Source organism: Saccostrea cucullata, unplaced genomic scaffold (genome assembly GCF_032062105.1).
Source record: "Saccostrea cucullata isolate Sc308-1 unplaced genomic scaffold, CSIRO_AGI_Scuc_v1 ctg9826, whole genome shotgun sequence".
Taxonomy (NCBI): domain Eukaryota; kingdom Metazoa; phylum Mollusca; class Bivalvia; order Ostreida; family Ostreidae; genus Saccostrea; species Saccostrea cuccullata.
Window position 1 is genome coordinate 1 of NW_026924642.1, and position 15402 is coordinate 15402.

The 15402-nt window shown below is 34.0% G+C and overlaps 1 protein-coding gene and 1 long non-coding RNA gene across 2 annotated transcripts; one reads left to right on the forward strand and one right to left on the reverse strand.

The window, feature by feature from the left end:
* The first annotated feature begins 1187 nt into the window (after positions 1–1187).
* On the forward strand, positions 1188–3861 carry LOC134266934 (uncharacterized). The gene is made up of 4 exons (XR_009992069.1): positions 1188–1494; positions 2227–2303; positions 2544–2632; positions 3734–3861. It is a non-coding gene; the product is annotated as an uncharacterized LOC134266934 (long non-coding RNA).
* A 3914-nt stretch (positions 3862–7775) lies between these two features.
* On the reverse strand, positions 7776–13125 carry LOC134266935 (uncharacterized). Its single transcript, XM_062749146.1, has 6 exons — positions 12984–13125; positions 11225–11803; positions 10068–10969; positions 9152–9953; positions 8453–8701; positions 7776–8044 (listed from the first exon to the last, which is right to left on the reverse strand). The coding sequence occupies exons 1-6, from the start codon at positions 13123–13125 to the stop codon at positions 7776–7778; spliced, it is 2943 nt and encodes a 980-aa protein (XP_062605130.1).
* Between the last annotated feature and the right edge of the window lie 2277 nt (positions 13126–15402).

Genomic DNA, 15402 nt, shown 5'->3' on the forward strand with positions numbered 1-15402 from the left:
AGGACGAGTAGCATCAACGAAATATCATTTTTAGTAACCATGACAACAATGTCCAGCGAAATAAAAAATAAGATAAAGAGAATTTTGCAACTTTGTCTAGTCTACTTGTCTGCAAATTATTTTGAAGTCACACTAAAACTTTGGGAGGATTAGCATATTAAAAATATTTCTATTATATTGTTCACAGACGAACAGACAGCTAACTAGACAGATGGACGATAGGCACCTTACTATTGCATAAGCTCTTCGACTATAATAGCAACAAAAAAAATAAAGAAGCTGAACATTACAGTAAGTTTATTATCAATTTAAGATGAGAAAAGAATTCATTGAAAGGACAAATAAATTGAATATTACTTGAAACTTAACTATAATCATTTACAATTTGTGCATTTATTTGATATACACAATATCCATTGAAAACTGAAACAAATGAATTCAACATATTACATACCATTAGGTAAATATATACAGTTATATATAACAATTTCAAAACATTTCGACAAAATTTGAAAAACACTGGATAATCTAAATATATGTCTGAATATACAATGACACTTCGGCGATTCGCTGTTATAAAAGATGCTTAAGTCTGAGAATACTCTAAAGTCTGAGAATATTCTCAAATCCAAAATTCTCAGATCAGTGGCCGTCGTGAAAAAATGAGAAAAATAATATCTTAAGTACTGTTCCACGTAAGAATCAGGCAGATAGTACTAATAAGCCGGTACAGTGAAAATCTGTGAATTCATTAAATCTGATTTTAATGTATTCATTTGGGTCTAAAATGAATGATAAGTAATGATTTTGCTGTAATTCTTCATTCATCACCCAGCTGGGGATAAATTTGTAAAGGGGGGTGTTCTGTATACATTGTATGTAAATAGTGTATATTTCATGAAATAATTTCCTTAAAACCCAACAGGATTTGGAAAAACTAAATACATGAATACAATAATGATGGAAAGTAGAAATAAAATATACTTTAATATTTTTGTGCAAATGAATGATTGCAAAGTTAAAGGGTAATAAAATAGTGCAATTTGCTACAATTCTTTGTAAAAATTATCTCCCTTGGGCAGTTTTCATAGGTGGCGCTAGTAAAATAAAAATGGCAGCCTCCATGGCAGATCGCTTTGCAAAATTGTGTTGGAGCAATTTGCATTATTTATTGCAAATCTCTGGGTGAACTGACATAAATTGCATAAAAGGACTTCACAAGAACAGAACTATGGATGCAAGCACTAGTAAACGAAGTGAAAATCTGATGAGAGATACGGTGACGGTGAGCTGTAGCAGCAACTTGTGTATAACATGTCTATGGAATTACTATACTCGTATTGATCAAGGTGATGACAATTTTTTCATACTGCCGATATCAGTATGAAGTAAGAACAATGTCAGAAGTTCAACTACAAGGCCCTCCAGCTGAATGCAAAAGTAAGCCCACGGAGAGACCGTCCACACCGCTTAGGCACTTACTCAACTTGGAAGGTGAGAGCAATGTAGTTTTGAAAGAGGTTAGATTAATTTTTATACAAAATTGACTTTTTAAAAAAAATTGTTTATTGATTACACTTTAAACAGTAATTTAAAAGTATATTGGGGGGGGGGGGCTGACCAGTTCATTTGGATTTGAAACATAAGCATAGTACATGTATACATTCGCCCTTGATGCCGTTCGCTCTTATTGTGGTTCGCCTTGAGTCTGCTCACTCTAAAATAAAAATTTTAACACTTGCTCCATTTGCGCATATGTTAGTTGGATAATACTCATAATTTCCTTTGATTTTTTTGAATTTTGGTTTAAATCATAATTTATTTTCAGAATTTAAAAAAAAATATTTTTAGTAATTGATGTGATAAACATTATTTTGAATTTATGTTCAGTAAAGTACATTTAATATAAAATGAGAAATAAAAGATTCTTAAAACTATATGTATTGTCAACATGCTCAACAGTTTCATGGTTAACGTCACTCTCAATTTCCTTAATTATTTTCAAAACATACATGCTAATATGAACCCTTAAAAACTAACAAAGAAGAAGTTCTCTTACAGTAATAACAAAATTAAGAGCAATTTAACCAAATCAGTCTTTAAATAATATTAAAATCAGAAATAAAGTCAATAAGTACAGATGGAAAAAAAAAACTAGATTATCTTTTAAAAAACAAAAATGACTAGAAATCCAGGGATAATGACATGAGTAAATATTTACAATAGAGCGATCAGGATCTATGGCGAACAGGACATAAGGACGAACAAGAACAAACCCTGCACAAACGGACTCGTGCGAACAGGTAGATGATGCGAACGGACCTGATACCTATGTTCTGTAATATACAATTGTTGTAAAATCTGGCCAGATTAAAGGTGTTTGAGAGTAATTTCTCAAGTATTTGATGATGCAGTCCATTAAGACATTATTGTGTTCACTTCAAATCTATATTAAAAAAAAGTGAAGTAGCATAATTATATGATTTTATAGACATGTTAAAAGGAACATATTTTTTTTTTATTTAATGTCTTGAAAATTCCAGGCATATGCAAGCAATGTAATGCCAAGTGACTGAAACAGAAGAGTTTTATCTCACAGTCTTGAACTGGAAGATGACGAAACATTTCAATGGTAAGGATCAGTCTGTGTCGTATGTAGAGATATGCATGTATGCTTAAATTGATGTATTTAAAATTAAGCAACACATGTTTGCACTTTGCACTGTATTCATTTATGTGATTTATTAACTGCAGGAACTTACTGACTTAGTATTGATGGGGGGCTCCCCCTTTGTTTTTACTACATATAAATGAAATGTTTATTGAAAGTCCAGCCCCCTCCCCCATCCCATACATAGTGACACACACACCCATGTTGTACAGTTGGAGAAATGTAGTTAATGTATTTGAGTGGACAATTTGAGATTAGAAGAAGAATATTTCAACCACCCACCCCTCACCTTCTAACACTGACATACTCACACAATTGACATTTTAAAGGATTTCTGAGTTTGTTTGTTTTTTTCCCCCCCCCCCCCCCCCCCCCCCCCCCCCCCCCCCAAAAAAAAAAAAAAAAAAAAAAAAAAAAAAAAAAAAAAACAGAACATATCAAAAAATAAAAAAAAAAAAGAAAAAATGGTGCAATGTCAGTGAACTGTGTTTGTCATTTATGGCATCGATTGCCTACATCAAAGATGCTAAAAATAATATTCTCTGTTTTGTATGAAATTTTACACAAACGGTACAACTACATGTGGCATTTGTACATTAAGAAGCCATTCAACTGCATCAACATTGACCTTGACTTAACAATCACATTCCTTAGATTTGTGATTTGTGTTTAGCCCAGTTTCACAGAAAATATTCATGATATTTTTATGACAGTTTATTTGCAGATTCATAATTTCATATTGTTGAGAGCATAAATATTTTTTATCATGTTTTTTGCTATGACTTTGAGTCTTTGACTTGGTCATGCAGGTCCATTTACATGTTTGTTTGAATGTATATTTGTTGTGACCCAATAAATTGTACACGTTTCATAATTTCTATTTAAAATAAAATTTCATTATTCTTATATAACTTATTCAAATGTAATAAAGCAAATGCAAGATAAATATTAGTCCCATAATAAATGAATACTCAATACTGACTCCTAAACTTCAATTTTGATAAACCTTTTATACAATAAATTTCAATTGTTTGGTGATAATTGATAACCTTATTATTTCAGAAATCTCTGGAAATGACATCATCAAATAAACAAAGACTGGAGTTCAGAAGACCAGTTCAACACTTCTGATAAAATTTATCAGGCAGTGACTTTCATCTTCGACTTCCATGCATTTATAAGCACTAAAGATTACAGTTTTATGTCTCGGTATAAGACTAAGATAGAACACTAAACAAATGGTAGTTGTTGATTTCAAAAGAAAAAACTGTGTTGAATTCTGATATTCTGTTTTACATATTTCCCAGTAGTGAGTTTTTAATGAAAAGATTTATTTTTCATGAATTCAACTTTGTTGAAATTTTTTGAAAGTCATTTGAGTATATGATCAACCTGAATGGCAAACATGTGTGATGTGTGAAAAATGTCGCTCAGATCATGAATATATTTACATGTACTAGTTATGATTGAAATGTATTACATGTACAAAAAGGACAACATAAAATATATATCAGTGTGTAAATAAAAATCATGTATATTATACAATTTAGGAAGATTTTCTTAGTCACTTTAATGATTTTTCTAATTGAAGAATACAGTATTCTCTGACCTCAAAAACAGCCTCAGATATTTGATATTTTCAGGTTTAAGCACTTTTGGATTATCTCCCCTTTTCAGTTAAATTAGAGCATCTTAGTGGGCAGACATAAAAATTATAACATTGATTTACTGGAAAAAAGCATAGAATTGTGTTGTATTTGAACTTGAAAATTTAAAACAATTGTTTTGAACTGTAAAATTCATTTTACATGCAGGCATCTATGGCGTATACTGGACGTTGACATAGAAAAGTAAAATCGCTCATTTTTGTTAGAAATCATCCCCCCAATACATGCAATAAATTACACAAAAATGTTTTAATTTCATATACCATAGAGTATGATGTCTTTTGAAAAAATGCAGCTTTTTCTGTTGGCTGTTTGATTTTTATATTTTTGAAAAAGTGAAATCCTCTAAAATCTATATTTTTGTTTTTTGCATATTTGGATTATCTCCCCTTTGCCAGTATAAAATTAGAGAGATTTTACAGGGCATGAGTATGACAATATTTATTTTTGAAAAAGGTACCTGTGTTGTTGTATTTTTAGTTAATCTCTTTTATTCCCAAATTCTCAGCTGAGTAAATCTCAAGAGTTGAGTTGAGAATTCTTTTGAGAATTCTCAACATTTAATGACGGCGGACTCTAGTTTCAATTAGAAAACTTTGCAATAGACTAAAAAATGCTCAAAAATAGTGTATATACGTTAAAGGAAAATGAATGATATGCATCTTTGTAAATATCTTTATTATGTGATTTAAAATCAAGAGACCCATTGGCCACATCGCTCACCTGTGAATCTTTGGCCATGCTAATCTTTAACAGACCCCCCCCCCCCCCTTGTAATACCAATTGTGACCAAACCCTATCCCCAGGGGTTATGATCTGGACAATTTAGAATCTACACTATCCAAAATTCACAAAAGTTTCAGCTTTTCTGGTCCAATGGTTCTTAAAAAGATTTCCAAAGATTTTTCCATATATATTTTAATGTAAACTTGAATTCCCTATTGTGGCGTCCTCTACCCCCACGGGTCATGAATTAGCAAAATTTAGAATCTACATAAACCCCAGGATGCATCCACATATGTTTCAGCTTTTCTGGCCCAATGGTTCTTAAGAAGAAGATTTTTAACGTTTTTACCTATATATCTATGTGAAATTGGATTCCCTATTGTAGCCCGCCCTACCTCGGGGGTCATAATTTTTACAATTAAGAATCAACTCTAATCCATGATGATTTCATATACAGGGTGTTTCAGAAAACATGCAACCATTTTGATTGATTAAATTTTACTGGTGTTTTGACCAATACCATACACCAGCATATCTAATTAAAAGTCACATCTTCAAGATTTATTCTTATTAAAATAAAGTTAATATAGCAAATAGATAATGAATTATGAAAGAAAAAAGAAACTTGTAAAATTTCACCTATTTAAAAATAAATGCTCTAAATGGCGTCATTTTTGCTAAAGGAATAAAATTTATCCGATGGAAGAAAGTTCTCATTACTACTGCAAATAGTCTATTGGAAATGAATTAGGTTTCATTTTTCAAACTATTTTGGGGTTCTTTTCCTTTCTTTTTGGGGGTGTGGGTTGGAGGTGGGTGGGTTTAAACACTTTGACCATAAAATATCCCCACAGATAAAAATCAAGGGTGTTAAGTCAGGTGAGTGTGGAGACCAATTTAATGGATTTAAAAGAGTTGAATTGTCCTGCTAATATTTGTTCTATCAAGTCTAAGGTGTAAGATTCAAAACGTATTTCAGCATCTGATCTAAGCTTTACTCACTCAATTTGTTCACAAACTCAGTAAATATACAAAAGGATTACACGTGAGTCTCTGGAACATTGCCTCTTTAGTAACATTCAAAATGTTTTCATGTTTTCTAATTTTTTTTATCCCCCCCTTTCTTTGATCAAGTTTAACTATTCCATTAGCTATAAAATTGAACAGATTTATACAACTTCCACTTTATATTGCTATTAGAAAGTTCTTTGCATTCTGTAAACCTTATTTTCATGCATTACCGTAATCAAATGAACTGGTGACATGCTCTGATTAAGCAGTATCGGATTTCCTGAAGAATTCAACATTAAAAATGTTGAACTTGCTTTTTTCAGTGATGTCAAATATGACGTCATAATTAATTAAAATGGTAATTATTTTTAAAATTTTTGATATTGATAAAAACTTGTACCCTTTTAGCATAATTTTATATAACACTTTCATATCTTCCTGTTTGCATATCAATATGGTGAGGAAAGTAAATGGTTGCATGTTTTCTGAAACACCCTGTACATTTCAGCTTTTCTGGCCAAATGGTTCTTGAAAAGAAGATTTTTTAAATGACCCCACCCTATGTTTGTATTCCCTTGGAAAGAGACTTGGCCATTGATTTTACCAATTTAAATTTCCCCTTCCCAAGGATACTTTGTATCCAAGGTTGGTTAAAATTGGCCCAGTGGTTCTTGAGAAGAAGTTGAAAATGGGAAAAGTTTACTGTCGGACGGACAGACAGAAAGCTAGACAGACAGACAGGCGGACGACGGACAACGGGTGATCAGAAAACCTCACTTGAGCTTTCAGCTCAGGTGAGCTAAAAAGCATTCACACAATTTTGCCTCAACTCTGATACTGTAAACTCATTTTTTAACCAAACAATTGACGTATAACAACCATAATATAAAATATAGAAGTATGGAATCGGTGATCATGAACTTTAATAATTTGGAGAGAATGGCAGTTTCCACTCAATGCAATTTGTGGCTAAAATTATCCCACCATTGCAGCATAATTCAAAAGGAGAGTGCAGCTAAACATGTTTATTGCATGAGGAGTTGGACAATTTGCATGACTTATAACAACACATACTGACTAAAGACTGATAAAAACAATCTCTTACTGAAGCAATGCAAATATTAATGTTTGTAAATATTAACAAATCAAAATCTTAAGACGGCTTTAAAAGCAAGGGTCGGTAAAACATTGCGTATAATGTCAGGTTATATGCTCTTATTTTAATAATATTTTAATGTACACTATACGGAATTACTTTTTTTCCTAATCTTTCATCTTTATTTGATTTACTCAGCAATATTTTCCTCTCAGCACGTTTTAGTCTTTGATTTTTAAAAAAAGTTATTCAATAGTCAGCGTGCCCTCTTTAGAACCGACACACCCTTTAAGTCTAACATAGGCATCTAAACTAAACCCACCATCATATGGTATATGATACCCATTTACTTCATTTAGACCAGTTCATATCCCTAGAAGCTCCTTCACTACCCTCCCCCTATATATCATCCAATATACGCTACTGTCTGTAGAGTATTAATATCACTCTTTTAATTGATATCAGCTCCGACGTTCTATAAGCTCCTTCACTACACTCATATGTCTACTATTACATGCTGCTATCAAATGGTGTATTGTACTCTTTGCTGATTGATATCAGCTCCAGCTTCTGGTAGATCTTACACTACACTCGTATGTCCACATCAATGGGCTGTTGTCGTTGGTGTTTCTGACTTATCTTGTAGAATGTTATCTGCTCCCGCTTCTAGTAACTTCTTCACTACACTCATATGTCCACCCTTAGATGCTGCTGACAGTGGTGTATCATACTTACCTTTTTGATTGATATCAGCTCCGGCTTCTATAAGCACATTCACTACATTCATATGTCCACCCTTACATGCTGCTGTCAGTGGTGTATCATACCAATCTTGTAATTCGATATTAGCTCCGGCTTTTATAAGCTCCTTCACTACACTCATATGTCCACCCTCACATGCTGCTGTCAGTGGTGTATCATACTTACCTTGTAGACTAATAAAAGCTCCGGCTTCTATAAGCACCTTCACTACACTCATATGTCCACCCTTAGATGCTGCTGTCAGTGGTGTATGATGCGTACCTTTAAGATTGATATCAGCTCCGCCTTCTACAAGCTCCTTCACTACACTCATATGTCCACCCTCACATGCTGCTGTCAGTGGTGTATCAATCCAACCTTGTAGATTGATATTAGCTCCGGCTTCTATAAGCACCTTCACTACACTCATATGTCCACCCTTACATGCTGCTGTCAGTGGTGTATTTTTACTAACTTGTAGATTAATATAAGCTCCGGCTTCTATAAGCTCCTTCACTACACTCATATGTCCACCCTTACATGCTGCTGTCAGTGGTGTATGATGCGTACCTTTAAGATTGATATCAGCTCCGCCTTCTACAAGCTCCTTCACTACACTCATATGTCCACCCTTACATGCTGCTATCAGTAGTGTATGATACGTACCTTTAGAATTGATATCAGCTCCGGCTTCTATAAGCACCTTCACTACACTCTTATGCCCACCCTCACATGCTGCTGACAGTGGTGTATCATATTTACCTTGTAGATTAATATAAGCTCCTGCTTCTATAAGCACATTCACTACATTCATATGTCCACCCTTACATGCTGCTGTCAGTGGTGTATTATACTCACCTTTCTGATTGATATCAGCTCCGGCTTTTATAAGCTCCTTCACTACACTCATATGTCCACCCTTACATGCTGCTGTCAGTGGTGTATCATACCTACCTTGTAGACTAATAAAAGCTCCGGCTTCTATAAGCTCCTTCACTACACTCATATGTCCACCCTCACATGCTGCTGTCAGTGGTGTATACTCACCTTGTAGATTGATATCAGCTCCGGCTTCTATAAGCTCCTTCACTACACTCATATGTCCACCCTTACATGCTGCTGTCAATGGTGTATGACATTCTCCTTTAGGATTGATATCAGCTCCGCCTTCTATAAGCTCCTTCACTACACTCATATGTCCACCCTTACATGCTGCTGTCAGTGGTGTATGATACGTACCTTTAGGATTGATATCAGCTCCGGCTTCTATAAGCTCCTTCACTACACTAATATGTCCACCCTCACATGCTGCTGTCAGTGGTGTATTATACCCATCTTGAGGATTGATATCAGCACCAGCTTCTATAAGCTCCTTCACTACACTCATATGTCCACCCCTATATGCTGCTGTCAGGGGTGTATCATACTCACCTAGCTGATTTATATCAGCTCCAGCTTCTATAAGCTCCTTTACTACACTTATATGTCCACTCTCACACGCTGCTGTCAGTGGTGTATCATCCCCCCCTTGTTGATTGATGTTAGCTCCGGCTTCTATAAGCTCCTTTACTACACTTATATGTCCACTCTCACACGCTGCTGTCAGTGGTGTATCATACTCACCTAGCTGATTGATACTAGCTCCAGCTTCTATAAGCTCCTTTACTACACTTATATGTCCACTCTCACACGCTGCTGTCAGTGGTGTATCATCCCCCCCTTGTTGATTGATGTTAGCTCCGGCTTCTATAAGCTCCTTCACTACACTCAAATGTCCACCCCAACATGCTGCTGTCAGTTGTGTATCAAACTCACCTTGTTGACTGATATCAGCTCCAGCTTCTATAAGCATCTTCACTACACTCATATGTCCACCTTTACATGCTGCTCTCAGTGGTGTATTATACTCACCTTGTTGATTGACATCAGCTCCGGCTTCTATAAGCTCCTTCACTACACTCATATGTCCACCAATACATGCTGCTCTCAGTGGTGTATACTCACCTTGTTGATTGACATCAGCTCCGGCTTCTATAAGCTCCTTCACTACACTCATATGTCCACCCTTACATGCTGCTGTCAGTGGAATATCACTAAACAAATGTGTTTTATTGTTTTTCGCTTTTATATCGACATACTTGATTAATATCCTTACAGTCTCTAAATCACCACTGTAACAACCCAATACAAATAAGCGGTCATGTTCAAAAACTAAACGACTATTTTCCTGTTTTTGATTTGTTGTATCAGAATTGGAGTTTGATAGAGATATGTCTGTTGCAATATTTGTTTCCACATTATTCTCTCCTTTTTTGGCTTCATAGATTAACCAGGGGTTTAAGGAATTCCAAAATAGTTCAATCTTTGTTTCTTTGTGTAATTCAGTTTGTTTTAAAATATATTGTAGGATCTGAGTGTGTCCGTAGTAAACCACCCAACTTATAACCCTCACACTGCATGTTATTTCTTTATAATCACCCTTCTCATTCAACAACACACGCTGTCTATCCCTCTCCCAGTACCATATTTCCCTCTTCTCACTCTCCTTCCACACACGCTCTCCTTTACTCACTACCTTAAACACGTCTTTCTGTTCTGACAGAAATAAAGACTTCAAATCTGTGTACGATTTTGTATCTAACACCTCAATAAAAGCCTGACAAACTCTGGGGTGTTTCAAAACATTATTCATAAAAACATCATACAGCTCCATATTTTCTATATCCCTGTACAAACGCTCTGCTAACATTGGGTACTGATCCTCTCTTAACCTTATGCAGAGTTCAAATGAGTCCTGGATTGTTTCACTACTTAATGTTTCCTGCTCCTCAGCACTAAATTCTTCATTTTCATCTTGCTTATATTCAACCTCTGACTCTTCTTTACATTCTTGTACTTTCACGTTATTAGCAATGTAACTACTGCTAATATATTGCAACAAAAGATCTGGAAACTGACATCCATAATGATACACAAGGATTTCAAAGACAGAGTCATGAATAATGGTGTACTCGGTACCACAGAGTTTTGTGTATGTACCCTCCATAGCTGCCAATGCTTTAACAAATTTAAATGTATCAGTGTTACTTTCAACTTCACACCTTTCTAGTACTTTTGATTTCATATCCAGGAAAACATTGTTTCTTGGGTTTTTCAATATTACTTTTGATAGTTTTTTTTCATTCAACATACACAAGACCAATGTAGCATAGCATAAACTATTTTGCTTTTGCATTTTATCAAATTGTTCTAAAATACATTCAGCTGGACAGGTAAAGAACCTTTCAACATTGTTTCTAAATTTCCCCTCACTTGAATATAGTTTACACAGCAGAGGAAACATATCCAATGTTCCTCCCAGTAATGTAGGGGTCAACAAATCTCTAGCCAAGCCGTGTTTCTGAAGGATCGCTTTCTTATCTTCATCGTTCAATATATTTTCGGAACTATGCATCTTAATTGTGTTATTTTCATTTGAGAAAAATGATTTGTAACATTCATTAAACACGGCTTCCCTACATGACATTAATACCTTTGTATTTCTATTGGGCGGATCTGAAATTCTTTTTTCATAGTCTATTAATGACTCTAACTTTTGTTTTTGCAGACCATGCACACCTACCACATCATCAATGACAAAAACCTGTGGATTACGAGAGTCAGAATAATCTTCAATTTTCTTGATGTCTATGGTTGGCACAACCTCGTACTTTTCCTTCTGGAGGATCAGGGCTATGTGATGAATCGTTGCTGATTTCCCGGATCCTGGGACACCAACAAATGTCATGTAACGTTGCTTTCGGACTTTATCCAGCATTGCAGAGAAACTGTGGCTTTCACTGAAAACCCCATCTTCCTCTTTCCATCGTATGAGATCTTTTTCAAAAACATCTATAATGAATTATTACATCGAGTTTATGTCATAAATGTTTCATCTTGTTAGTAAGGCCATCCTTAAAAAAATTTTTGTTTGGAATTGCCGCCTGAAAGGTTTCAGACACAGGAGGGAGGGAGGGAAATTATTTTTTTTTTTTAATTGAAGGAAAATTTTGTTGAAGTTTTGATAAAAGTCTCAGTAAAGTAAATACATACTCTAAAAAGTATCTACCATAAACAAAAAAAACTAATTTTACATAGATTTGACACTATATTTCAGTGTTTTGTTTGGTACATCTGATACATATAATGGGCAAAACAATTGATTAAATAAAAAAAAAATCATCCTACTTTTGGTCAATAAAATTTTTTCAGGAGGGTGCAATTTCAATGAGGAGGGAGGCAATTCCAAACAAACTATAATTTTACTTTGGCCTAATGTAATTACCCGGATTTCAGAGTAATTAATAAATAAGCAGATTCTTATAAAGTATGGTGTACATGCTTGTGGTTATAACAAAGATAAGTTTGCAGGATTGAATGTGAAGAATTTTTGCAATTTATGGTTTTTTGTAGAAATTTAAAAGTTTCTAGATTTGAAAATCAATTATGATTAAACCATAGATTAGACTGTAATCCAACTTTTTAAAACTTTCTAATTTTCATTGAGAAAGCCGATTTACATATTGAGAACATATTTTCATTTACCCCTGCTTTCACCTAAACTATGTTTTAAAAAAATTTCGATCTCAATTTTTATGTATTTTTTAAAATGTTAATTTATTGTGAATCCATTGCTGTATAATTCATAAAATGAATAAAATTATTGGTTCCTGAAAGTTAAATTTTAAAATCTGAAATGCATTTCTCGTTTAGTTTATAAGTGCTTTGTATTGAAACTTATAATAAGAAACAAGATTGTGCTGAAGATAACACAAAAAGTTATCAACATTCAATTTAAGCAAAAGAGGTAAATAAGGTACACTACATTTTATAATAAAATTAATTTATCCCACCTCTGATCTGATCTGATGTTTGATCTCCTCTTATTTTATATTGTTTTACGGACTTTGAGATTGAATACTGTTCGTTATCTCCACATCCTTCTTGCAGCAAAATTCTTTTTTCGTGAGTTTTCATAATTGATTAAAATTACATATTTTTGGGACATTTTTTATATTTAAACTTTTCAAACCAGCAACAAATAATGTTTGTTGTTTAATGTCTCTCTCGAGAATTCTTCGCTCATTTGGAGACACCACCATTTGTCGGTGATGGGATGCAAATTTAAACCTATACTCGTCCTTTGAGCAGGGTGGGATCTTTTTCATGCCCATACCTACTGCGCAGTTTATATGGTCTTATCGAAAGGACAGTCCCTATGTCCTGTAGTGGAATTGAGCCCGGGACATAAGGATCAGCTTCTTACGCTGCGACTCTGGAGCAGACGTTATAAGAACTATGCCATGCGGGCGACTGAGAAGGATATGAAGATGACAAACAGTATTCTAGCTCAAAGTCCATCAAACAATATACAAAATAAGAGCAGAGACAAATAACATTAATTATTAAGAAAAAAAACTTTTTTCAATATTACATATACAAATTTAAAAAATGATTATTTTACAAAGAACTAGGTTCACTTTTGCCTTATTTCGCCCTGTGAATTTCTGAAAAACTGAAACTTTAACTAACAACGCATTGAATAATCACTCAGATCTTTGGTGACTGCGTATCTATAAAAAATGACGTCATTTTCTGTCTAGCCAATGCGTTGTATTTGCATACTCACTGCTCTCTCCCACTATGAACCTACAGGCTTCAACTGCGTTCATAGCGCTATAGACGCAATTGCTCCTGCTATGAGTGCAATTGCTGTATCACATTCGTGTAGAACAAGCTCTGATACAATTGTATTTGTTGTTGAGGAGTATATATATGAAATGTTCGGTAAAAGGAATAAATATAAGTTTTTAATATTTTTAGGAAAAAAAGAAATTCAGAACAATTTAAAATTGCAGATTTATATCTTTAAAAATTTAATTTTGGTCAATGTATTTAATTGTGTAATAAAACTTTTAAAAATTGAAGAGAACTGTCATATTTGTATTTTTTCTTATCTTTTTTTTTTTGCATATTTGTACAAATAACGATAACTCTTCACACTTGGGTGATAAACATTCAGAAAAAGCAAAAATTCTTTAATAAGTATGTCTATTTCAAAATTATTTCAACTGTTGAAAATAAATACTAAAACTTAAAAAAATCACAGAAAAACATTCTGGAGTTTTAATCATTATTAAAACATTCCCTTTTTTCATCATAAGGTTAAATTATTGATTTTTGTCAGATGGTTTAGATAACGTTGATCGATGACGTCACAACTGCATCAAAACAAAAATTAAGAGAATGTGACGACAGTGCAGTTTGTATCCAGATACCTGTTATTAAGAAGCAAATACTGTACAATTTGTTTGTGATTTATTAGAGAAAAGGTGCAATGATCAGGTATTATACTCGTTTTATAGCCTTGTGTTTTTCTTTACTGAAGACATTGACAACAAGCCACATCCTAATGTCAGCCAGGATTTCCTCTGATACTCTTGACAACATATGCAAATATAAGTAATAAACAACGATTATTCAGTGAACATGGCATTATGAATAGAAATAGCTCTGCTGGCATATTTTCCATGATGCGCTAACGCGCATCATGGAATATGCCAGCAGAGCAATTGCTATTCATAAATCCATGTTCACGAAATAACGTTGTTTATTTCTTAAATGACGTCACGAAACGCGTCAATTTCCATATTTTCTGAAAAAGTCTACAAAACAGCCAATTTTCAAACCTATTTTTAAATATTTGATATAGAGCGCAACCTCTGATCTAAAATATGCAACTAGTAAATGAAAGAACTGTTTCTGAGAATTAAAAGAAATGTTTTATTTTTTAGATCAGAGAGTGCGCTCATAATACTTTTCTTCACTGAAAGCACTCAATTATACCTTTTTACCTAAAAATTCAAGAACATTGCAATTTCATAGAGCCAGTTCTCAAATACCTGGACTTTTAGGAGAAAATTTTTAATAGAAAACGAAAGCACTAAGTCTCTATTTTATTTTAATGCCTCAAATGGAAAATTCTAATGTTAATTAATCAATTGGTACATCTACAGGGCCATTTTAAGCATAAAGTGAACCGACTTCTTTACATATACAAGAGCACCGGTCACGGTAGCCTTGTGGTAGAGCATAAGCTCGGGTTCGATTCTCGTTCGCGGCGCTGCGTCATACCTAAGACGTAAACAAAGGTGGTGACTTCCTTCGCCAAGAGCTCAGCACTATAAGTGAAAGTCACGGGTATGTCGATATGAGCTTACAAATGTAGGTACTGTGTCACGATAAAAAACACTCACTACTCAATGGACTGAGTGCCCAGTATAGGTCTAGTCTGCATCATCCAGACAAATGCGTTTACCTCCACAAACTGTTTTATGGAGATAAACACAAAAATCTGGTTGATACAGACTAAGAATATGTCTAGATTTGAAGCCCTTTACAGGCGTACGATGAAGTCTCCATATGATTGAAAAATTCTTGAGAGGGACGTT